This window comes from Drosophila ananassae, chromosome XR, assembly GCF_017639315.1.
Source record: "Drosophila ananassae strain 14024-0371.13 chromosome XR, ASM1763931v2, whole genome shotgun sequence".
In the NCBI taxonomy this organism is placed as follows: Eukaryota; Metazoa; Arthropoda; class Insecta; order Diptera; family Drosophilidae; genus Drosophila; species Drosophila ananassae.
Genome location: NC_057932.1, coordinates 16,074,091 through 16,099,217, shown reverse-complemented (window position 1 = coordinate 16,099,217; position 25,127 = coordinate 16,074,091). Strand labels below are relative to the sequence as shown.

Here is a 25,127-nt window from a genome sequence, read left to right as displayed (position 1 = left end):
AGCACCGAAAAGTCCGACTGGGACATTTATATATTTATGTACTTACTAAGAGGGGGGGGGGGTGGGGGATAGTAATAGCTCCGGATACATTACGTTTTCGGCCCAAAAGATCCTTGTAATCCTTGTTGATTGCGCATACGCCATGGGGGCCCATTCACATTAACCGTAACAGTTAATGGCCATTAGACAAAGCGGCACATCCCCCAACAATTATATATGAAGGGGGGGTACTCACTCACTCACTCACCTTTTAATTAGAAATTGATAAAAAAAAACAGTAGACACTGGGGGGCAACACAATAGGCTCGCTTTAAAATTTTTATTTGAAGTAAGTAATATTTTTTTTTTGTTTTTGACAGTAACAAGATAAATTTTCCATTCCCCCATAGGCGATTAATTAAAAAAAAATTAAATTAATTAATTAAGTATTTTTTCATTTTCATTTTCTTTTCGTAAAAGAATTTGATTTTCATTTCTTCTATAAAGTTTAATAGATTTCTTATTTAATGCTTGTGTCGCTTGTGTTATCGACAATCGGAATAATCGAATAAATAATCAATGAATTTCTCTCTTTTTTAATTAACAGAAAAAATGGAATCGAGTTGAAATGGGTGGAAAAAAATTGTAATTTATTTTCTAGCTGTGCCATAATGTTTTTTAAATGTTTTTTATTTTTTAGTTTTTGTAAAATATATGCACGTTGCCTTAAATTTCATTTTTTTTTTCTTAATTTTGTTGTTCTCTTGAATTTCTCTTGACTTTTTACATTTAATTTTTTTTATTTTACTTTTTATTATAATTTTTTTTTAGCAAAGAAATCAGATTCAGGTTTGCTAAAGAATATCACTAAAAATGTTAATTTGTTTTTTATACTTCCCCAGTTTTTTTTTTTTTGTATTTTTTATTACTTAAATATTTTGTTAATATTTAATTTTCTGCCATGCAATATTTGTTTTTTTTTTTCTTTTGGATTCTGGTTGGTATTTTCTTTTTTGGTATTTTTGTTAGTATTCTAGTCTGCCGGTTGACTCGTTATTGCGGATCGTGTGTATATAAGTTGATGTATAATATATTTATTATCGTATATTTATTATTATTACATATTATTCATATATATGTATATATATGTGGCCTATATATATATAAGTATATAGGTATATATATATGTATATATAATGCATGTATAAGTATGTAAAATATTGCTTGTGAAACGTTTAACTTGACATTCGTGTGGTTTGTCAACGGCGGTGGAAAGAAACTCTCATTATCGATACATTTGTATCGATAAATTTATCGAATTACTGCAAATCCGAAAATGTACTGTACTGTTCTCTCACCTTTTGTATTTTGTTTTTGTTTTTTTTTTTTGTATTGTAAATCAATATAAATACTTTATAATTATTATTAATTATTTATTAATTAATTATTCTTTTTTTTTTTTTTTCGTCCTTCCGCTATTACAATTGACTTGATTCTTTCCAAAAAACCCTTTCTTTTTTTTTTATCTTTTCAATTCAATACACAGAGAAAAAAAAATTCTTTGCTCTAACTTACTTTGTTTTGTTTTTATTACTTAAGACCCGTTATTAATCTTTTTTCGTCTTCTTCTTCATCTTTGGTGTTTAACAAACTTATATGGTATAGATTTTTTTTCTCAGTGTAAGTGTTTTGGTAAGTGTGCTGGTGTGTATTGTTATTGTTGTTGTTGTTGTTGTTAGTGGTGTGTGCGTGATTCACTTCGTGTTATTTACAGTTTGATTTCATTTTAACCGTTATTTTAACGACGCGTCCTTACAAAAAAAAAAAAATTTTCACACACAATTTTTGGGGATGACAAATTTTGTTAGCATTTTTTTTCTCCCGTTATTTCGAAAAATCTTCCTTCCGTCATACAATATAGTATTTTTTTGTTTTTGGTATTTGTTTTTCATTTTTTTTTTTAATATTATTCATAATTTCTTTTTTTATTAACTACTAGACTACAAGAGACACATTTGTTTTGTCAGCTATATCACTTTCGAATTATTTAATTATTGATTAATTTTCGCATTACGTTTATTGTTAATATATCTTTATATATATATAGATATATATTATAGATGTATATATATATGTTATGTTATGTGTTATGCAATGTATGAGAGTAGAGTGTTCAAAGTGGCTTTCTTCGAAGAATTTCAGTGAGGTTTATAGAAGCGTTTTTTGGTATTCTTTTCTAGTATTTAGTTTCGTAGTTATATTGTAGTTCCTTAACTTGCTTTCGATTGCAGTGCTTACCATATAGTTATATATATATATATATATATATATACATATATATATATATGTATATATTTGTGTCAGTGTATGTGTGTGTGTGCAGGGGGCTTGCAAATGGCTTTTTATTAAATTTTTTTTTAATTTTTCAAAATTTTCATAGTGTGAATTAGTGAAAAACATAAACAAAAGAGTTCAACTATCGATTAGAAATGGAAAGTATAATAATCGATTAATTATCGATAATAGTTCAGATCAGAAGATAGCAAGAAAGCAGGCGAAAATCAGGAAAAAGGAAAGGAAACAATTCTACAAAGGCAGCTACTTAAATTAGTGATGGACCTAGTTATAGAATACTAATCCATCACCAATTAATCGATAAAATATACTAGTATATGTATGGGATATTTTGGGTGTCTGTGAAGTGTGTCTCTGAATTAGCTTTTAGATCGTAAACCATCGATCTATTGTAGGTCTTAAGCAAGCGGGGTGGATTCTACTATATATAGTACTATTATATAAGATGTTGTTATCGGAATATCGGAATAGTAAAAACGGTAGTTGATTTGGTATTTATAGAAAAATCAATGCAATAATAAAGCTGAACCGCATATAGAATAGAAATTAAATCGTATGATGGATTTGTTTTTCTTGGTTATATATATATATATATTTCTCTAGACTCTGCCTCTGATCCTCCCAATCCTGTATCCTGGGGGGAATTTTTTTTTTTTTTTTGTTGTATATGTTTTTGTTGTTGTTGGGATGTTTACTGTTGTGGTATTTTTCTCCATGATGAGGGAGGGGGTTTTTTAACTGTAGTTTTTACTGTAGTTGCTGTGCGTTCTTTGATTGGTTTTTTTCTCTTTGTTTTTTTGTTTTTTTTTTTTTAAATTATTAAAGGACTTCAAAGTCACACTGCTGTTGTTTTTATTGTTTTTGGAGGGGACTAAAAAAAAAATACTAAATTATCCTTCTCGTTATCCTTTGAATCCTGCTCTGCCTATTAACGATATATATCGCATACATGTTTGTTCGTGTTGTTTGGTTTTGTTGTTATTGTATAACGGTTAATGCAAAACAAGGCAAAGCAGGAAATATAGATAGAGATAGACAGAGAGAGATAGAGAGAGAGAGAGAGATAGCAATAGAAGCTTAGAAAGAGACTGGAGAACTAGACTTAGAAGTTAAAAAAATAGTATTTTAATTGAAAATCATAATTTTTTTTAGGTTAAGCTGGAAACTGAGAGAGACTTGTCGTAAAAGTCCTTTTTTTCCCTCCCCCTAGAAAAAAAAATAGACCCCCCTCTAGATATAGTATATATCGAATATATATATCATATATCAAGTGTGGATATATAATATATAGTTGGCTGATGATTCGAGTTCGGGCCAAAGGCTGCGCAGCGCAATTGATTCGTAGGCTTTAGTTCTCAGCTCTAAATTGTATTTTTTCTCATTTTTTTTTTTGTTTAATTATTTAGTATAATTATGCTGATTTATTCGTAGATTTTTTGTTTGTTTTTTATTTTTTTTAGTTTACTTGTAATTGGTGTATTCTTCAAAAATTGATTTGCGCTTCACGCATTTCGATTTCTTTTTTCGATTTTTCTTTCTTTCTTTTCTCTTTTTATTTTTTATTATTTTTATAATAATTAATTTATTTTTTTTCTTCCATTTATTGCTATGAACTGCGCTTCGATTTCCTATATAATTTATAATCTGGTGTATATTTAAAAATTAATCTCATATTTCGTTTTCTTTCTTTCTTTTGGAATAATCCTTCTCGTTTTAGTTACTCGTTAATCGTTACTCGTTACTCGTTAATCGTTAATCGTTATCGCATATATCAAAAAATTATTATCATCTTCAGTGTCGCAATGGACGCGCGGAGAATCGAGAATCGAAAATCGGGGAATCGAGAAAAGCGTAAAGAGAAGAAATAGTTTGAGTTTTATTTTTTTTTTTTTGAAGAAAATTAGAAGGAAATTTTATTTTCCCTCAGACCGTTTGTTTTTTTTTTGAATAAAGTTTTTGGATTTTGTTTTTTTTTGTTGTTTCCATTTCGGAGTTTGGATCAAAAATTGTTGTCTTTGACTTTGGTTTATTGCGCGCTTTTTTGTGTTGTTTTTTTTTTTGGGTCTGTTATCGGTTATCGGGCATTTTAGTTAATCGATTTAACCACCACCTAAACTTAACGCCTGAACTATACGTGGATCAGCTTTACTACCCTCACGAAATTCTTCTAATGTTAATTTTCCGTCGTGGTTCTTGTCCATCTGATCGAAGATCTTGTCGACCCGCTTCTGTGGCGTGTTCTCGTCCTCCGACTGTGGCTGCTGGCCCTGTTAGAGAGAGAGAGATGGACGGAGTAGAGAAGAAAGAGAAAGAGAGAGGTATGAGAAATGGAGGCATTTGTGGGAGAGAATTTATTGAGAATATTGGGGTCCATAGGGAGATATTTGGGAATTAAGTATTTTTCAATGAATTATTTTTGATAATATTTGGTATTTTACTATTTATTATGAGTATTATTTTAAATAAATATATATTTAATATATATATAAATATATTTAGATCTAAGAAGTATTTTTTGGTATTAATACTATTTTGTAAGAGTAATAATATTATTTAGTGAAATAGTACGTAATATGTTTGAGTTATTAGAACTATAACTAGTTTTATGAAGTATTTTTTGGTATTAATATTATTTTAATCATAGTAGTAGTTTTAAGTATTTGTCATATTCAGTATTTTGTCGTATTTAGTTATATAGTTATTATTTAATAAAGTATTTTTTGGTATTAGTACTATTTAATAGGAGTATTATTTGGTGAAAATAGTATGCACTTAGTATTTATTAGTACTGGTTTTATGAAGTTTTTTTTGGAAAATAATATTAATATTTAGTATGAGTATTATTTTTGATAAGTATTATTTGGAATTACTATTATTTAGTATTAGTATTATTTAGATTCGATTATTAATAGTATTAATTAGTAGTATCACTTATTAATACTATTGTTTAGAAGTTTTAAGATAAGTTTAATTATAATTAAATTTTGCTTTTGGTATTATTTGATAGTATTATTACGTATTATTTTTAAAAAGTATTTTTGATAATTATTTGGTATCATTCAGTATCATCTATTATTTTATAGTTATTATTTATTATTATTATTTAATAATTGTTGGTATTATTTGTTGGTATTTTTTACTTACCACCATCTGATAGATTGCATCCACTATGTTGTACATCTCCTCCCGCGTTATATAGCCATCATTGTCCACATCATAGAGACGGAAGGCCCCTAAGAGTTAAAATAAAAATAAATAATAAGTTTTTATAAAATAAAGAATAATAGAAAATTACATAAAATATAGTTCCATAGTACATTTTTATTCTAAAATATAAAGAAAATAAGACTAAAAAGACACTTTAAAGACATATACTTTCTTGATATTTAAATTTCAAGAAATAATTTATCAAAATTATTAAAATTATAATTATTTTTTATTGAAAAACTATAAAAATATGAGAGTCTGAGAGTCTCATGTGACTTACATTGCAGTTTCTCGTCCAGGTTGCCCTTCGATGTGACGGATAAGGCGCGGATGAACTCCTCGAACTCAATGGAGCCGTCCTGCAGGCCAGAAAGAGAAGGAGACACGCGAGAAGAAAGAGACACAACCACACAAAGAATAGAGACAGATAGATAGATAGATAGAGAGAGAGAGTGAGGGAGAGAAAAAGACATGGAGACAAAGAAGAAAGCAAATCAGTGCAGACATCAGACAGTTGACAGGGGGGGAGGGGAGGGTCGAAGGACTCTTGGCCACGCCCATGGGCCATAAATAATAACTGTAAAAAAAAAAAACAAAACGGCAACAAAAAAAAAACAAACCAAGGACGAAATTTATGATCGCCCCAATCCTGTGAGAAGCCAGGACATTAACCTGAAAATCAGTTTATTTTGTGGCGAAAAAAAAAAAATACTAAAAATAATAATAAAAATGGTAAGGTTAGAGGGCGTGGCCAACACCCTTTCTTGTGTGTATGTATGTGTGTGTGTGTGTTTTATGTCCTCCTTTGTGTCCTTTCTGGCAGGATACTCACGTTGTTCTCATCGAAGACACGAAAGACCAGAGAAGCGAATTTGCTTGGATCGCCTTGTGGAAAGAATTGTTTGTAGATTTTGATGAAGCCCTATTAGAAAGAGATACAGATAGAGACAGTGAGAAAGAGAAAGAGAGAGAGATATAGACGCTTTACAAATGTAGATGAATCAATTAGAGGCGTGGCACACATGTGTTTGCGTTTGTGTTTGAATAATGCGAGCATTAATAAATTTCATTATCAACGACAGCCGACGACGACAGCAACAACAACAACAAAAACAGCAGAAATAACAACAACAACAATGGCAATGTCATTAGCAGGCCCGGGTCGTCAACACATTTGGCCATAAACCTCCCGCCCACACTCTTTTCGGGGCGGACCACCCACTCATTTGTATTGGGCCTCCAGTTTAGGGTTTTAGGGATGAACCAAAAAGAAAGTTCAAGTAAGGTCCTTTAAGTGTGGTTTTCACGCGATATTCTAGTATTTTCTTTAAAAAGTGTGGTTTTAGTGTGACCAAAACTGTTTATTTTTTGTGAAATATATCATACCCGATACCAAAAAGTAGGCAGTTCTCTTTAAGAATAGATTATAATGGAAAATATAAAGAATTCATTAAGTAAAACTCTATAGAAATTACTAGTATTAGTTTTCATATTATTATTACTAGTATTTTAAGGTATTTTTTAAAATAAATGTCTTAGAATTAAAAAAAATTTCAGACTAATTTTAGGGAATTATATAGGTTTATAGGTTTAATTTTCATTATAAACTTTATTTTAGTGTGACCAACACTGTTTATTTTTGTAAATTATGGAATACTCGCTACTAAAAAGAAAGCAGTTTTTTTTATTTTTATGTTAGATTTTTAAACAAGTTTTAAGAAAGGATAATATATAGAACAAATTAGCCTGGAGTTTACAAAAATTAGGTAATATAAGGTAATATTTTTTATTATTAATAAAATTACTGGAAAATGTCTTATTTTTAGAAAAATAAGTTCAATTTCATGGAATTTTAGGTATGAAAGGAGGAATCTTTAAAAACTGTATTTTAGTGTGACCAATGGTATTTAATTTCAAGAATTATGAGAAAACCATTTTTTTTGTCTTAAAAGGTTTTTAAAACCAAAAATGTATTAAACATTAATTAGAACTCGATAAAAAAAATATTAAAAAATTATAAAATCAAATAATTAATATAGTTTTTTATTATTAAACTCACTTAAATCCTTTAAATTAGTAATCTCAACTGTCGCCTCATTATAATCTTTATAATAATTGCAAAAATTAATCGATAACCTTTAAGAACAGCCCTTAAAACTGTGCCATCTCTAGAAAGGACTCAAAGGAGCATCCTGCCTAAGGCCCTGGTGCTGTTGTTGCTTTTGTTGTTGTTGTCGTAGAATTAGCTTCCATAAATCGAGTTTAGGCCCCGGGGATGGGCTGGTGAATGGCGGAAAATTAACTTAATTAACCGTTTGACTTGAACGAATTGGCCACGCTCAGGTGGAGGAGGCCCAACTCCCACACTCCCCAACACACACGCACGCACAAGGACCCTAAATATTATCCTTGTGGCATCCTTCCCGAAGGGATACAGATACTAAGTACTTACCTGCTCTGTGAGCAGACCATTGGGACAGTCTTTCAGGAAGCCTTTGTGCCTTTTTTGTAAAAAAAAAATATATATATTTATTAAAAAAATAAAGAGTTAATAGTATAAGCCAGGTGGCAGGTGGCAGGTGGCATGTTGCAGGTGGCAGGTGGCATGTGGCAACTCACCATTGACGTATTTCTTTCTCTGTGACTGAAAATGAAAACAAACAGAAAAGAAATCGAAGTGGATTAAATTTTTGATGCGCGATTTGAAATATTTAGAAGGTGCGAGTGATGGTATTTTTAATTTTTTTTTTTTTGAAATATTTATGCCAAAAACACACACAAGACTTAATTGCACAAAAATTCATTTCATTCTACGGCTATTTTTATTTTTTATTTTCTCAGTACAGTGCGTTTTAATATCTCTTAAAATCTTAAACTATTTTTGTTGAAAAAATTAATTTAATTTGAAATGGAATTCTTGACTTGAATTATTTATTCATTATCGATTGGCATTCGATTAAGGGACCACTTCATCACTCCTACTTATTGCTGTCTCTTTCACTATAGCTGTCTAACCGTCTCTTTCTATTTTTTTTTATATTTTTTTTCTCATCTTTTATGCAAATGCCGCGAACTCGAACCTCGAACCTCAATCAGTTTCAGTTTTTTAAATTATTTTTGATTGTCTTTTAGCCACGTCCTTTCCCCCGCCCCCTCTCTATTATAGATCTCCCCTCTCTTTCTAGTTTTTTCCATAATTTTTTCAACTATCTCTTTTCTTTGTTTTTCTCTCGAAACATTAAATGTTCAGTTTTTCTTTCTTTTTTTTCTTTTTTATTTTTTTTTTTTCATTGCCGTTGGCCTAATGACCGCTTACCAAACGTTTAAACGTGGCCCCCTCCCCTCCTCCCTTCTAGAGACACCCCTGGGAGTCCTTACACAGGATCCGTGTGAATGTTCCACATGTTCTCGAGCCCCAAAAAAGGACACTGACCAGAAACAGAAACAAAAAAAAATAAAAACATAAATTTACGCAAAATTACACACATTGGAATTGCTTTTGTGAGAGAGGGGAGGGGAAGGGGGCTCTTTGGTGGTCAATGGCCAACAATTTGAAGGGGGCTGAGGTGGGGGGTGATGACACCATCCACTGTCCCCCCCGGGGAATCAGAGAATCGGAGCCAGAGAAGCTGCAGAATTGGAGGAGTCTCAGGCCATTGGCTTTTTTTTTCGAAATTCAGAGGTTCATATATCATCTGGGGTTATACACTGAGAAAAATATAATTCTCAGATATTTTATAATTTATAAAATAATATCAAATGGCTAACTTAGGCTTTAAAAAGGGGGTTTTAAATAAAAATTCAAGAAATTAAAACAAAATATTCATATTTTTAGGATAAAAAGGAGGAAAAAGGAGAATAAGAATAAAAGATAATAAGATAAGACAAGATAAGATAGATAAAATAAGATAATAATAGAAAAATAAATGTTTTTCGAAAATATGAAATAAGTTTCAAAACATAATTTCAAATATAAAAAGGGTTTTTTTTAAAAAGCGCTATTTATTCAACGGGATTTCAAGTAATAAAAATTAATAAAAATAAAAGAAAAGAAAAAATAAATGATTTTTGTAGCTTTTAAAATATTAAAATCTAAAAAAAAAAGTAAAATATTGTGATTAAAAGTGTGCCCTCTTTTATCAAAAAAGATACATATAAAAAAATATCAAGCCCCCTTTTCAATAACAAACCCCCTAAAAAAATGAGTCCATATTTTGTTACAAACCTCATGCCGCCAAATAAGTATGCTATACTTTTTTTTCTTTCTATACTTTGTAACCACATCCCCCCCTAATAGTAACCAACGAGGATTCATTTTTCATTTTGATTAGCAGACTGGCATTTGCATTTTAATTAGCCGCATATAGCAGAGCTCTTTGAGTCAGTTAGGGACTGGGGGAGTGAGTGAGGACCCCCCCTTTGCAGACTCCAACCATGGATATCTCTCTCTATTTTTTTTTTTTTTTTTTTTTGTAATCCTTCCCAAAGGGAATGCCAATCCAATGAAGTCAACAACAGGAGTTGAATGGATTGGTAATCGATAGCCTGTTCGACAGACAGACTGAATAGCTTCACCCCCTTTTCATCCGCCGCCGTCTCTGACGTGTGGCATGTAAAAATATAACGGCATTTACGGCCAAGCTTTGTGTGAGTTTCTTTTCAGTATTTTTTTTTTTTTTTTTTTTTTTTTTTGTGGCATTGTGGCACTTTTTTGTTGTGAGCTGCCTCCTTCCAGTTGCCAGAGTTGCCTGTATTGATTGTAAATAAAGCGCATATTGCTCATACGACTTGTTGCCATCAAGTGCTCCCCAGCCCCCTGCCCAAGGGGGGGCTGCCATTCAACCAAAAAAAAAAAATAAAAATGCAAAGAGCAAGAGTCACTCTGTCAGTTGGGATGGAAAATTGCGGATCAGGAAGACATCTGCCGCCCATCTTAACCCCTTGATGACCATGTAGAACATATTCATTCCGATGTGCTGCCCCCCTATGCCTGTAAACATTTCATGTTCTCCAAAAAAAAAATAAATAAATAAAATAAAATGCATATTTCATACATTTCGATTTAAATGCTCGATTTAATTGCATTTTTGTTGAATTTTCTGGTCCCAGTATTCCTGGTACTCCTAGAACTATATATATTTCATATATTATTCTTTGAATCAACAAATCAGCTTAAAAACATAAGCTTAAATGTATTTATTTTTTATTTATTTATTGTTACAAGTTTGTAAAGCATTTTCCATAAAGCGGATTTCACAAATCGGCTTAAAAATTAATCTAGTTTGTTTTTGATTTCAAAGCTTAAGACAAGGACTTTTATTTTGTCTTTTTTCTTTTTAATTCCTTTTCAAATACACAAAAGTTTTTCTTTCAAAATAATTTCTATTTTTGCGAGCATGTGTTTACTGATTAAGGGGGGATTTATTATTTTTATTTATTTTTTTTGGTTTTAAAAATGTGGAGAAAAATATAGAGATTGAGAAAAAGTTAAATGAGGGAGAAATATTTTTAGATAATTTTAAACTTAATTATATTTTTCTTCTAAAAATTAAGTGAGAAAAAAATTTAAAATAATATTCGAGTTAGTATAGTTGTAAAAATAGCCAAAAAAAAAATCGCTTTTTGTATTATTTTTTACGGATATATATTATTTTGTTATTTTTGTTTAAAAAAAGGGGTAAAGAATATAAAGAATTCTAAAAAAATATGAAAAGTTAGTGATTCTTAATTAGATTATATTTTTATAAACAACATATTTATCTAATATGTAAGAAAAAGTAGGAAAATAAACTATTTTAGCTAAAATAAATTAAATGAAAAATATAAATATAATATTTAAGGCAAAATTATTGAGATAAAATATATATATTTTCCTAAAAAAGTAACTATAATGTAAAATATATGGGATTTCAACGGAAAAATAGAAATAACAAGAGTTCAAAAAAGGCAATTAATTTATTTATTATTTTTTTATTATTAGTATTTGTTTTTTATTTATTATTGTATAATTTTAAGCTATAAAAGCCTTGAACCCTTACTGAACCTACTTTTTAAGAGCTTAATTTTATTTTTAAAGTCTAAAAGCCTAAAATCACCTTAAAAAGCCTCAAAAACCCCTTATTTTCTACAGTGTAGCCTTATTCCCCATACTCCCCTGCCATAAACCCCAAAAACTGTGCCATTTTCAATTAAATTTGCTAATTCCAAGGCCACTGTTTGGGGCTGCCGGTTTTCCAGGCCATTTCAGGGCCACCCCAGGGTGGTCCCTAAATGGAAACCCCCAAAATCCCGGCAACCGAATGCAACACTTTGGGGATTTGCATTTTATTGGAAAGGAAACTGTAGCTCTGGACTTAGCCGGGGCCTAATCAGACCTCTGTTTATTTATTTATTCCAAAAGGGGCCAAGAATGGGCGGGGGTGGGGCGGTGTTTGGGCCAAGTTTAATGTCCAATTGATTGGCATGTCAATGGACAGAACAAATATTGGTCCAGGCCAGCAGAAATTGCTCATACGCCCTGTTGTTCGGCTCTCCCCCATTGGCAATAAATAGAGTCCTTAGCCGATTCATTTGTTTTTTGGCCAAGTTAGCAGCTGTTGAGCTGTAGGACAGGCTCAATGTGAGAGGATTACAATTATTGGATTGCATATTTAAAAAGGTCACTCTAAAAGAGAGAGAGAGAGAGGGGTAGAGAGAGATGGAGAGAGAGAATCGGAGAAGAAAAGACAAACAAGTTAAAGTAAAAGCCATTAAAAAACGGTGAAAACTTTGGCAGCAATCTGTCAACACTTTCTGTCCTCTGCCCCTCTGCCCAGGTGCCCGCAAATGCCCAACGGTAATTATTTATATAACCTCCTCCCTTTCACTCCCCTGGACCAAAGGATAAAGGAGAAAAAGAGCAAGAAAGAGGGAGAGAGAAAAAAAAACGAAGCAATTAGTCACAAAGTTTGGGGGACTCTCGAAAAGTTTCTGACTTGCATTTTTAAGAAGGTAAGAAGAAAGGGGGAGAGAGAGAAAACGGGAGAACAGGAGAGCGGGAGAGCGGAAGAGCGGTTGGGGAGTAAGGAGTAACGGGACAAGGAACTGGCTAAGTAAATGTAATGCCTTGCTTAACGGTAAACCAGCTCAGGAATTTCCTGGATGGATAAAGAAAGAGAGAGGGAAAGAGGGAGAGACAGAAAGAGAGGGAGGAAGAGGGTCATAAAAATAAAAGGTGTAACTAATAGTAACAGTTAACACAAAAAAAAAGAGAAAAAAAAGGAAAAAGGAAAGAAAAAGAACAAAAAAGGAAGTAAGAAAGGGGGGAAAAGGTATAAAAAGGACCAAAACAACAACAGGTAACCCCAAAACATTTTTAGGGGGGGAGGGGAGCGGGCAACCCTAACTGTAAACTTAAAGCTAAAACTGCAACTGTTAATGGTAACGGTAAAGGTAAACCCAACGGTAAAGGTAACTACCAACAGTAAAACAGTTTCCCAACACAAAGCCATCTCACTTCAAAACCAAGGGTCGCTCTAAAAAAAAGCATCTAAAAGCCAGAAAGGGAGTCATAAAATGCTTAAAGGGGTTCATAATACTCCAGAACACTCCATAATACTGTTATAAACAGTATAAAAGTTCTTCAACTTGCTCTCTAAATTGACTTAATTACTAGAAATTACAATTATTTCATTTGAAATTGAGTTTTAGAGGTTATTAGTTGGGAAATTAGGAAATAGAAGGGTTAGAGTAGAGTTAAAGGGGATATTAAGCTTATTTTGGAGAAACTATCTTATAGAGGGCGCTAGTTGGTTTAGAAAACATTAAAAAGAGCTAGGTTTTCAGAAAAAAAGGATAAACATTTTTAAAAGAAATAATTTTACATAATGATCTAATTTATTATTAGTATTATGATCTAATTTAGATAATATTATGATCTATAAGCCCTGGAACTTATTACTTGAAAATCTTAAACTTGAAAAGCATTTTTAAACAGTCTTTTTGGGAAATAAGAAATATTGGGATCTAATAATCCCCAAAAACCTCTCTTATGCGCTCGTAAAAATTATATTTTAAAATGTAAATTTAAATATAAATAAAAAAGCTACCTAAACATTGTTTATAAGAAGTATTTCTTGATCTTAAATGATCCAATAATCCCCCTAAGCATCTTCTATAAGTCCTTAAACTTATTTCCTGAAAATATTGTGCTTTAAAAGCTTAATAAACTGGTTTTTTAATAATAATAATATTCATTTCTTATATAGATGGTATACATATATTTATGATCTAATAATCATAAATAAGCTCCTTCTATAAACTCTTGACCTTACAACTTTAAAATCTTAAACTTCAAAAGCTTACCAAACTTTTTTTTTTAATGAATATTCCATATATGGATAGATTATGATCTAATAATCCTCATAAACCTCTTTCTTATAAGCTCTTAAAATTAATATTTTCAGACCTTAAACTTTAAAAACATACAATGCCTTCTTTATGGCAAATATTTCTTATATAAAAAATATATATTTATGATCCTAATAATCCCCATAAGCCGCTTCTTAAAGAAAAGCCTTTAAATTTCTTAAAATCACCTCCTAAAAATCCCTTTAAAAACTTCAAAATATTAAAATATCTAAGAAGCTTATAAAGATTCAATTTAAAATCCCTGGCAATTAAAAAAAATGAACAAAATATACACCTTAAACCCATAACACCCACAACACCCATTGCCACTTCATATCTTTCCAAATCCCGAGTTGTTCCAGTTGTGGCTCAGATGTTCAGTGACTTTATTGGCTTCATTTTGACGGATGAGTCAGTTACAGTATTTTTATTCTATTTTCATTGAAACAGACACACACACTCCCCCCCTTAGAGAGGGGAATAAGGGGAATAAGTTCTGTGAAAACACTTTTGAATTATGCATTTATCTGGCAGATAGAAAGATACAAAGATACATAGAAAGAGAGAGAGAGGGAGAGGAGGTGTCTGCACCTTTCCGTATTTTGATTGATGCTTCTCCGAGGAGGAGAAGAAGAAAACAAAACAAATCAAAATGAGAAAATGCCAATCGAGGTAAAACGGTAAAAGTTCTCTCTCTCTCACTCACTCTCTCTCTATCAGTGTGGCAGGCTGGGAGAAAAACAAACAAATAAATAAATAACGGAATTATTACAAGGTAAATCACACTGAAGGAAGAGCGGGGCGGGGAGCGGAGCGGGGAGCGGAGCTATCCGATTCATATCTGGGATTGGGAAATGTTTACTGGGAACTGGTAACTGGGATGAATGAAAAAATAATAAAATACCAGACAGACAGATAGACGATGGAATTGATATAGTAAGTTTATTAAAAAAAGGGGGGGAAAATGGGTTAAACGATGCAATTACATAGTTTCCATTCCTTTATTGAAACGCCTCCCACGGACGCCCAACTGAACAAAAACTATAAATTACGAGTGGGATTTCCCATCAAATAAACTGTTTGATTTGGCTCGGGGGGGTGATTACCCACAAATCCCTACGTATTTGTTCCTATTTTCATAAATAATTGAAAAGTATTTCGAAAGAGTATTGGTCAGTATTGTTTTTAGAGGGATTATGGGAATTTAAACACAGGCAGACAAGATAAATCATGTTGATCTCTTTTGGTAAGGGATTTTTAATAAATGCCAAATATTAATACTAGAACGTTTGTCTAAAACTGATTATACAAATACTTTAAATACTATAACTGAATAATAAAAATACCGACAAATACTTGGTATATTCGTGCATTGTTTTTAAAAACTATTCCATATTCCCATCTTTGTGCTACTATTACTAAAAATGAACAAAAATACCAAAAAAAATATCTAAAACAGAGAAAACTATCTGATTTTTAGTATTTTTCCACCCTTGCTCAAAAAATATAGTATCAGCATCGGAAATAAATCTCAATCCACCAAAGCACATAAATAAGGACAGTACTTTTGTTATATTCCTACTAAAAATACATAAAAACAGATCATATAACACATTATTGTCTTGGATATAAGATACCCAGTACTTTCCCGCTCTTTTTTCAAAAACTATTGATCAAGTACCGGATATAAACATTAATCCCTTAAATACAAACACTATTTTGAAAAAACGCAGTGTACTTTTGTCTTATTAATACCAAAACTGATGAAAAATACTGACAAAAAGACAAAATAAATTATGTGTGCCTTCTTCTTTTTCAATTCTGTTTATTAAATACCATTATTTTATACCAAATATAATACTATTTTAGTACAAAGTCCAAAAAAGCCTCATTAATACTAGAAATTATATAAAAATATACCGAAAATCAGTCAAGATAAATCAGGTTTGCTCTAAATATCTGATACCCAGTACTTTCGTGTCTTTTTTCCACAAAATACTGATCAAGTATCGGATATAAACACTAACTCTATAAACCTTATTTTTGAAAAACGCACTGTACTTTTGTCTCTAAAATAAATACTAAAATATATCTTAAATAATAGCATACTTACAGTATGTGTCCGTTGTTAAGCGATCAATGGTATCCTGTTTCAACTTGGAGCTCTTTTTTCCCATTTTGTTCCTGCTTGGCGCTCCTGACTGGCGTTCGTTACTTGATTTTCTGACTGGCTCTGGCGCTCTGATTTAGCAATTGACTGTTATTGCCTTTTAGTGGCTAAAGTTCTTCTTTTTTTAATACTATATATATTTATGCGATTTATTTTGAAAACTTTCTCATAAGTATTTTAATATGCTTTAAAAATTCGCTCCCTGTTACGAGGAAATGGCAAAAAGGACATCCCAAAATAGAGAAAGTAGATGGACAAAGTTCCCCCAAGCACATTTCCTGATATTAAATATATTTTTTTATATATATGTATGTAGTATTTTTTTTCCCCAGCCCGTGTTTCGATATCTGTCGTGGATAGTTTATGAAAAGTTTTTCTGAACTAGAGCCCCCCCTTTAGTGGAAACTGCTTAAAACTTTTCCATTTTTGTTTTTTTTTTTTCGAGTAGTCCGAAGGACTTTTAAGGATAGAAAGAGTCTCTCTACCGCCAGGGACTCATCAATCAAACTTGTGTTGGTCAGCTTTAGGGGGGGTTCAATTAGCGATTTATACCAAAAAAAAAAATAAAAAAAAAAAATACCAAAAATGATAACAAGAACAGAGGACGACACTTTTCAGGTCAACTTTTCATGACAGTTGGTAACAAAATAAAAATAAAATAAGGGGGGGTGCCCGTACAAAGGGCCGAGAGGCTGCCCAGTCGGACTTTTCGGTGCTAGCAGCGTTTCGGTGCATTCCGGCAGGCATCTTTCGTACCTTGTTCTCACCCACCCCGAGTTGAGAGAGGGAATTTGTTCTCTCAACATAGATTTCGCTCTCAAAAAACTGGACTTAGAAAATTTTCGTCTCGCTTGGGACTTAGAAAAATTTATGCGTGGGACTTTTAACTTAGAAAAAATTATTTCATGAACAATTCAACGTATATTATTTAAGTTTACCAATTTATGTTCTATAATAATTTTATTGAAGTGCAAAATTTAAACATAGCTCAATATTTAATGAAAAATATTATTCATATAAGGAATTTATTTTTTACTTTAACTGAGGGCAGCAAAAAAATAATCCCGCGTAATTAGTGTGCGTTTTGTGCAGCGTTTTTATGCTAAATCAACCCAAATCGAAACGGTCACATAGGGTTGTTCGTAGTGCGTCGCATTGGTTTATTATTGTGAAATGGTAAGTTTACTGCTCCGTTCATTCAATTATTTATATTTTATTGTGTTGATAATGATGAATAAACGTTATTTCATTAAACAAATATTTTCAGTTCTGGCTGTACTAGAAATTTGGACGTCTCAATATCTTTATTTGTAAGAATCTTATTTGTTTTTATTATTTATTTATTTTTAGCTTTTTTTTATTTCTTTTTTTTATCTTTTCAGTTTTATGTATTAAGATTAATAAATAATAAATATAATTAATAATAAATAAATATGACAAACAACGCATTTCGAATTTAGTAAAAATCAATGGGCAGGTTGGGAAAAACAAAAACAAAAACCAAAAGCAAAGCAAAAAGCAAGGGAAATTTTTTTCAACCAGAAAATCCCTGGGTGAGATTTCGCGCCGATCTCCCCTAGCCGGTAAGCTTGCGGGTAGGGGAGAACCGCCTTCTTTTTCCGATCGCCAAGCATATTGATACTCGCTCCGCTGGGTGAGAAAAGCGGCCACGCCAATGTAAATCGGAATGATGGTTTTCCGCAGATGGGAGTGCGCCGCGCACTCCTATTTCCTACCGCGGGATGCGCGTTTGGCGAGCGCCAGGCACGACTGGGTGCAAACAAAAGCGCATAAAAAACTTAACCCTGCGAGGGCACACAAAAAAGAAAAAAAAAATAGGAATGAGGGGCCAGAAGGGGTTAAGTGTGGGCGGTTGCCTTCTGCGGTTGACGCGAATGGCATAAAAATAAGTTGCCTTTTGTGTTTTTTTTTTTTCTGTTGCTGTACTATTCCTGTCTTTGTCATCTGTTGTCCCCCTCTATATATATAGCCATCTCAGTCACAGCTATGAAATAAATTCTGTTAATTTCAGTTGCAGTCCCGCTGAGATGTCGTATGCAAAATATTTCCCCATCAAGTGCAGAAATGAAATCAAAAACATTCAATGCCCCAAAGGATACAGATTCAGATACAGATACAGATAGAGATAGAGATAGTCCCAGAGACAGAGATAGAGAGAGAGAGAGAGATATTCGAAGAAGGATTGGAATCTGTGAGAAGGAGGGAGGAGGATACCAGGACAGGGCACACATCACATCGCATACGTATTTCGATTCCCAAGGAACTGCTGTTCATCGGTTGCAATCCGGGCTTATCTCTTCCTGGCTTTTGTCCCTCACAACTCAGAAACTTGATTTTTGTCCTGTCCTGTGCCGAGAGAAGCGTGAATTTATGTCAAGGACATACAGTTTTAAACAATCACTGTTTCAAGGGTCACCCAAATAGGTGTAGTGAGTGGTGCTTAAAGTGTCGGAGGCATTTAAGTTTCTGGTATTTGAAGCTTCTTTGCAGTCTTTAAGTTGTTTATGGGGATTTCTTAAGGACTTTAGGTGACTAGATGCTTTTAATGAGTTTTTGGGGACTTGTGAGAGGTTTAAGGCTTTAATTAGAGGGTGGTGACCCCGATTTTAGGCTCGAAATTAGTTGTTTTGAATAGGAAATGGTCTTAAGTCACTTTTAACTATCGAAATAGAAGGGGTTTCTATTCAAATCATATATATTTCCTGTAGAGAAATCATTAAGAGTGGAATTAGTATGCTCTGAAGACTTTTAGAACAAATGGTGACCCCGATACTATAAAAAACGTAGTTTATTCTATGATAGTTGTTTTTAAATCACTTTTAACTGTCAAAATATTAGTATTAGTTAATGTAAGCATATATCTTTCTTCAGAACAGCATCACAATACCTTCTTTAAAGACTTCTACACAAATTGTGACCCCGATTTTCATGAAAATGTATGATTTTCATATGATATTTGTTTTTTAAACACTATTAACTATCAGTATACAAGTTCTCTATTTAGAATCAAGTCTAGGTTCTATAAGGATGCTTTCTTCTCATGATATGTTTGATTTGAAGACTTCTACGAGAAAAGGTGACCCCGATTTTACAAGAAATCTCCTTTTTTTGTAAGCAAATAGTGTTTAAATCACCTCTAACCTTAAAAATAAAAGCCCTATTAATAAAACACCCCTACCTTTTATAAAGAAATCAATAAGAATGATTTGAAGACTTTCACAACAAAATGGTGACCCCGATTCGCATTTGAAACAAACTCTTTGGCTTACTTTTGGTAGAAATTATGTAAAGCCTGGCTTTCTACAGAGACCCCTCGATATGGTGGCCCTTGTCGTGGGAATTTCTTGTTGCTTTTGGCTTTGTTTGTTTACAAAACTGTCGCACACGACAGTACCCCCGTACCCCCATACCCCCATACCCCTACCTATGTATATCCCTGGTGGGAGAGTGTCTTCTCTGTGCATCTTTTTCTCTCCATGAGCCATTGGCATTTGCTAACTAAACACGGTTTGTAACTGTGCATGTGTGTGTGTGTGTGGGAGGGTTAGGGTGGGTTAGGGTGGATGTTATCATGTCAGGTGTCCTATATATATGAAGGAGGGAGGTCTGCTGTGTCTGTGCCAGGTGTGTGTGTGTGTGTGTTCTTTGTATTTGTGTGCGTTTGTCGCAGTGTTTCAGTTTCATTCTCTGTGTTTTTTTATTTTTTTTTTTTATTATTTTTTTTTTGCCTTTGGAAGCAGAAACGAGCTGAAATTTGTTCACACTAAAAATATTTTTACGTTTATTTCGTTCACAGCTGGCTGCTAATGCAGTGCCAACGAGTGAGACAGAAGAGTGGAAGGTGGAAGAGTGGAAGGGAGAGGGATGCAGATACAAGATACAGTATCTCTTACCACCCCCGCCCCTCCTACCAGCCTCTGTCTCTGTCTCTGTCTTGGCTTGTAACTCGACTCGTTTATCTGTCTGAATGTGTGTCTTCTCCTTTCTCCTCTCTCCTCTCGCCTGTGCTTATTTTTTATGCTGCAGTTGTTGTTTCTCCTCCTCCTCCTCCTTCTTATCTCCTCCTTCTCCTTTTTGCGCCCGCGAGCATGCAACACTTTTTTCACACCTCCCTACCCCCTCCCACCAAAAAGGGAGTCCTCGAAAATAAAAACACTTGCCAACAAAGAGGAACGAATCGGAAGGGAATGGAACGGAATGAAACACGCTGCCAAGTTATTCGAATTAAATGGATTGTAAACGATTCCCGAAATGAGGTGCACTGCACTGAGAGAAATTGATGGGGGAATCAGGGAGAGAAAAGGGGAAGACATCTTTTGAAATCAGAAGAGTAGGATTTTCACTATCTCTCTCACTAAAAGAGCTATATCTTTCCCATTTCTAAGCCGATTTCCAAGCGGAGTATCTTAAATTAATTATAGATCGATTCTCTCTCTTTCTGCTAAAAAAATTAGAGACTTAACATTTTTTAGATATTTTTTCATAATTTTCTAAGGGATTCCCTTCAAAAATATGGGGAATCCCTATATGCCCCACAGCGAAGGCCATAACTCCGCCAATTCTCAACCGATTTTCAAAAGCAATACCTCAAATGATTTGTGGAAGAATTCCCAATCATTCTACATCAAAATCTTGAAACAAAATATTTTTGAGATTTTTTTCAAAAATTCCCATCAAAAACACCAGGAATAAGACCCACTGAGATAGCTATATCTTGACCAATTTACATCCGATTCTTATGCGGAATACCTTTATCAATTTCTATTCCGATTCCCCATCATTCTACATCAAAATATTGAAACAAAATATTTTTTCGATTTTTTTCAACATTTTCTAAAGGCCTGTCCCTCAAATTTAAAAAAAACCCCATATAACCCACTACGATGAATATATCTTTGGCAATTTCAACCCGATTTCAAAACGAAATACCGTAAATGATTTGTGGATTGATTTTCGATTATTTTATACAAAAATTTGAGAACGAAATATTTTTTAAAATTTTTTCTTAAATTTTCGAGGAAAAAATACTGGGAACCCCCATATGACCCCTAAGGGAAGCTATATCTTTGCCAATATTGCTCCGATTCTTATGAGGAATACCTTAAAAGATTTATAAATCCAGTCTCTATAAATTTTTATCAAAATCTTCAAACAAAATATTTTTTAGATGTTTTGTAAAATTTCCTAGGGGGCCCCCTTCGAAAATACAGGGAATCCCTATATGATCCACTACGAAGGCTATAATTCAGCCAATTCTCAACCGATTCTCAAGAAGAGTATCTTTAATGATTTGTAGACAAATTATCCACAAATCTGCATCAAAATCTGAAAACAGATAATTTTTTAGATTTTTTTTTAAGTTTTTCTAAAAAGTGCACCTAAAAATACAGGGAATCTCTACAAGACTATATAGATAAGGCTATAACTCTGCCAATTTCTATCCGATTCTCAAGAAAAACACCTCAAATGGATGGATAGATCGATTTCCTTTAAATCCATCTAAAAATCTATAAATATTTTAGTTTTAAATATTTTTTTCTATTTTTTTGAACCCCAAAGCTGGAAGTGCTAGGTGGAGACTTCCGTTTAAGAAATGCGCATAATTTGGGAAAGAGTTTAGGCGAAATGTTGAGGAAAAGTGTGGAAAAGTGTGAAAAAGCAATCTGGGATTATTAGATTGTTGAAAAATCTTGAAATTTGTTTACTTTCCCGCCGCAGTGCAGGAAAATGGCAGAAAATGCAAATGAAGACTGAGACGGGGGGAGATGGCCATAAAAAATAGAGTCTAAAAAAGCCGCAGCCGTCAGAGGGGGGTGAGGGGTGGGGAGGGTAGGTGGTAAATTAATTTTTACAGCCTCCTATAGCACCACTTCCCCCCCCCCCCCCTTTTTGACAACGCCCCTGGCAATGCGACGAAAGCGATGAATGATAAAAAATGGATAAAAAAAAAAAAGAGAGAAAAAAAGGACTCGATGCAAACAATGCACAAAAAAAATGGTAGAAGACTTCGAAAACCGGCGAAGGATAAAAGCCAGGATCAAGAGGGGTGGCCCCAGGGGAGGGGCATGGGGGGGCGAGTGGCATTGCAATCAACTGTGCCTGAATGTCAGCTTCCACCTTAAGGCGATTGGATTAGGCCGGGCTAAGAGCAGTCGAGTGGCAATGGGAATGCCGCAGACCAGAAGCGTCAAAACGATAAAGATTTTCCACAGATATTCCACAGATATATCTGATCTGACTGAGACCACCCCCTTAATAAAAAAACATAAAAAGGGGGATCTCTAATACCAAGATTTATTCTTCAATTAAAGGAATAAAGGGGGGGTCTCCACTCTCCACACACTCCACTCCCTCCACTCGCTCCAAGGGGGTATTACCATTAGAGATGGATAGAAAATGACACGCAAGGACTCCTGATTAGAGGGGGGGTGCTTATGTGAGTGGGGATGATTGCGACCATTGATGAATGAGGTCCTTGCGGGGAGGTCCTTTCGCAGCTCCTTGGAGGTTAAGTCGCGGGGGGGTGCGGATGCGGGTGCGGGTGCGGGTATTTTTGTTTACATAATCCTTCCACGTTGTCTCGCTGTCTGTCTCTCTCACTCACACTCACACTTACACCCCCTCACTCTTTCCTCTCTGTCTAACCACTGAAGACCGCCGCAAAAAAAAACAAAAAATATAAAAAAAATCCCAAATTTGGGTCAAGTTTTGTAAGCATAACGGTTTCTTAAGAAAATGTCCTTTCTAAATTTTACATTTTTATTTCCAAATTTTACATTCAAAAAACCCCTTATTTTGATTCAAAATATTAAACGCACAAAAGTATGCTACAAAAAATAAACACTCGATCTGCCCTGTGTTTCTTGTTTGTTTTTTGTTTGCCCGCCAGTTTGTTTGTTTGTTTGTTTATTTTGTTTCTTTCTTTCTTTCTTCTTTTTTTTTAACTATTTTCTTTTTATTTTTTAGTTTATTTTTTATTTTTGTTTTCTTTTTTTTATCACTTTCTTTTTTTTAAATCTTACTTTGTGTTTCCACCAAAAAAATTCTTTGTTAACTATTTTTGTTTTTAAATTTGTTTTTTTGTTCCAAAAAAAAAAAGGAAACTTTCAAAAAAATTAAGAAAATATTTTTTGCAATTTTTTTTTTCGATTTCAAATTTGTGTTTTTTTTTTAAGAATTTATTATTTTTTTGTTGTTTTTTGTTTTGTTGTTGTTCGAGAGACCGTTAGCGCGTGTTGGCCCTGTTCTTGTAACTTTTTGTGTTTTTGGCTTGAAAGCAACGTGCTTTTCCGTCAAGACGAGAGCTGCGATGCGTTTGTTTGGCGGCCAAATCAGCGACTGGAATACGGAATGCGGCTGACTACGGCACGGACTCTACGGCACGGCACGGGTCTTCTACAAAAAAGGGACTTCTACACACCTACATCTACACCTACACATACACTTGCCAGTGTGTGTGTGCTAGATTTGTTTGAAAACTTTTGTTGGTAACACATTCTCAATGGGCGCTCTGGTGAATTTCTCTGGTATGGGCGAGTGTGGTGAGAAACGCGTCATAACGGGACTTATGTAACGCACACAGATGCACAGATGCCACCACCAGCACGAGAGAGAGAGCAATCAACTGAGAGAGAACAAGAGAGTAAGAGAGCAAAGAGAGCTTTCCACCACAGACAACTAACCAAGAGAGAGAGAGAGAGAGCGTGGTTGTGCATGTCTGTGCTAGTGTGCGTGTTGAAGTGCCCATGTGTGCGTGTTAAAAGCTGCAAGAAGCAGGACCATTGCCGCCGAAGCCGAAAAAAAAAAAAGAAATCCAAAAATGGAGCAGAACTGCCAGGCAGATGAATGATTTTTGTTTTTTTTTTGGTGGCCAGAAGAGCCACCAAAAATTGAACTTTCCGATAGGGATAATAAAAAGGAAGATAAACAAGAAGAAAGCTAAAATGAAAAAGCGAAAGCAGAAGCCTTCGACAATTACCAAAAACTGGCAATGGCTCTTAGATAAGAGCCAGAGGCAGAAACAGAAGGAGAGGGGGTGGGGGGTTAAAGCCAAAACTGGGACAATCAGCCAAGCAGTTAGCGATAAATTTATACCCCTGCCCCCCCTAGTCATCATTACGGCACAGGGGGGGTGGGGAGAGTCTCAGGGGATTTCGAAAAAAACAACTCGGAAGAATCCAGTTCAGAGGTTCTTCAGAGACGCAAAAGGTCAGAGGGAGGGGGGGTACTGGGGATTTGAAATACATTTTTTAAAATATTTTTTATTTTAGTATTTTTAATAATAAATAATATAAAATTTTAATATCCTAAAGATTTCTTATCTTAAAGATACTTTAAAGAAGCTCCTAACTTTAAAGAATTTGAAATAAATATTGCAAAAAATATTAATAAAATATAATTCCTTAAGTATTATGCTTAAAACACTATAAAATACTGAAAAATACTATATAATACTCTAAAATACTTTGAGGAAGAGCCCTACTTTAATAAGTTTCCAAAAAAAATGTAATAAAAAAACAGAAAAAAATGTGTTCTGTTTATAAAAATAATTTTAAAAGATTTTTAGAAAAGGTTTTTTAAAAGAAAGTTAAAAATTTGAAGCTTAGAACATTAAATAGAAGTAATTTTTAACAAAACTTGGGAGTTTTTCTATAAAAATACTAATATTTATGATATTTTCAGGTGTTTCATATTTTATATTATATTATTATAATATTTTCTATATGTTATAATACTAATTTGATTTATTTATTATTTATTATATTTATTTTACAACATTTTCTACTAAATAAATTTAATAAATGAACCCAAAACCTAAAACTCTGCCCAAAAAATACTTTGTTAAGTAATTAGTTTTGTTATTTTTTATCGCCAAGGCCATCTATTATAGATATTAGCTTATCTTTATTAACTTTTAAATGTGGAAAGTATATAAAGAGTATAAGATCCACTCAAAAGCCAAGTAAACTATAGAGGTATTCCCAATGAGAAGAGGGGGACAAGGGGG

At 33.2% G+C, this 25,127-nt stretch overlaps 1 protein-coding gene across 2 annotated transcripts; it reads right to left on the bottom strand.

Annotated features, from left to right (window-relative positions):
* Positions 1-1,558: 1,558 nt before the first annotated feature.
* On the bottom strand, positions 1,559-23,487 carry LOC6505088 (frequenin-1). Of its 2 annotated transcripts, none has more exons than XM_032452031.2 (8): positions 23,143-23,487; positions 16,043-16,301; positions 8,161-8,185; positions 7,994-8,042; positions 6,374-6,463; positions 5,822-5,900; positions 5,479-5,567; positions 1,559-4,601 (listed from the first exon to the last, which is right to left on the bottom strand). In XM_032452031.2, exons 2-8 carry the CDS (start codon positions 16,104-16,106, stop codon positions 4,434-4,436), a joined length of 564 nt encoding a protein of 187 aa, XP_032307922.1. In that variant the 5' UTR covers positions 16,107-16,301; positions 23,143-23,487; the 3' UTR covers positions 1,559-4,433. The 2 variants fall into 2 exon arrangements, with proteins under 2 accessions (XP_032307922.1, XP_001965493.1); XM_001965457.4 differs by having other exon boundaries at positions 16,043-16,229.
* Between the last annotated feature and the right edge of the window lie 1,640 nt (positions 23,488-25,127).

Bases quoted from the DNA above. Each gene is read 5' to 3' on its own strand.
- LOC6505088 (XM_032452031.2), bottom strand. From the start codon at position 16,106: ATGGGAAAAAAGAGCTCCAAGTTGAAACAGGATACCATTGATCGCTTA. The intron at 6,464-7,993 runs GTAAGTACTTAG...TCTTTCTAATAG, and splicing joins ATGGTCTGCTCACAGAGCAG to GGCTTCATCAAAATCTACAA. The intron at 5,568-5,821 runs GTAAGTCACATG...TTTAACTCTTAG, and splicing joins CCTGGACGAGAAACTGCAAT to GGGCCTTCCGTCTCTATGAT.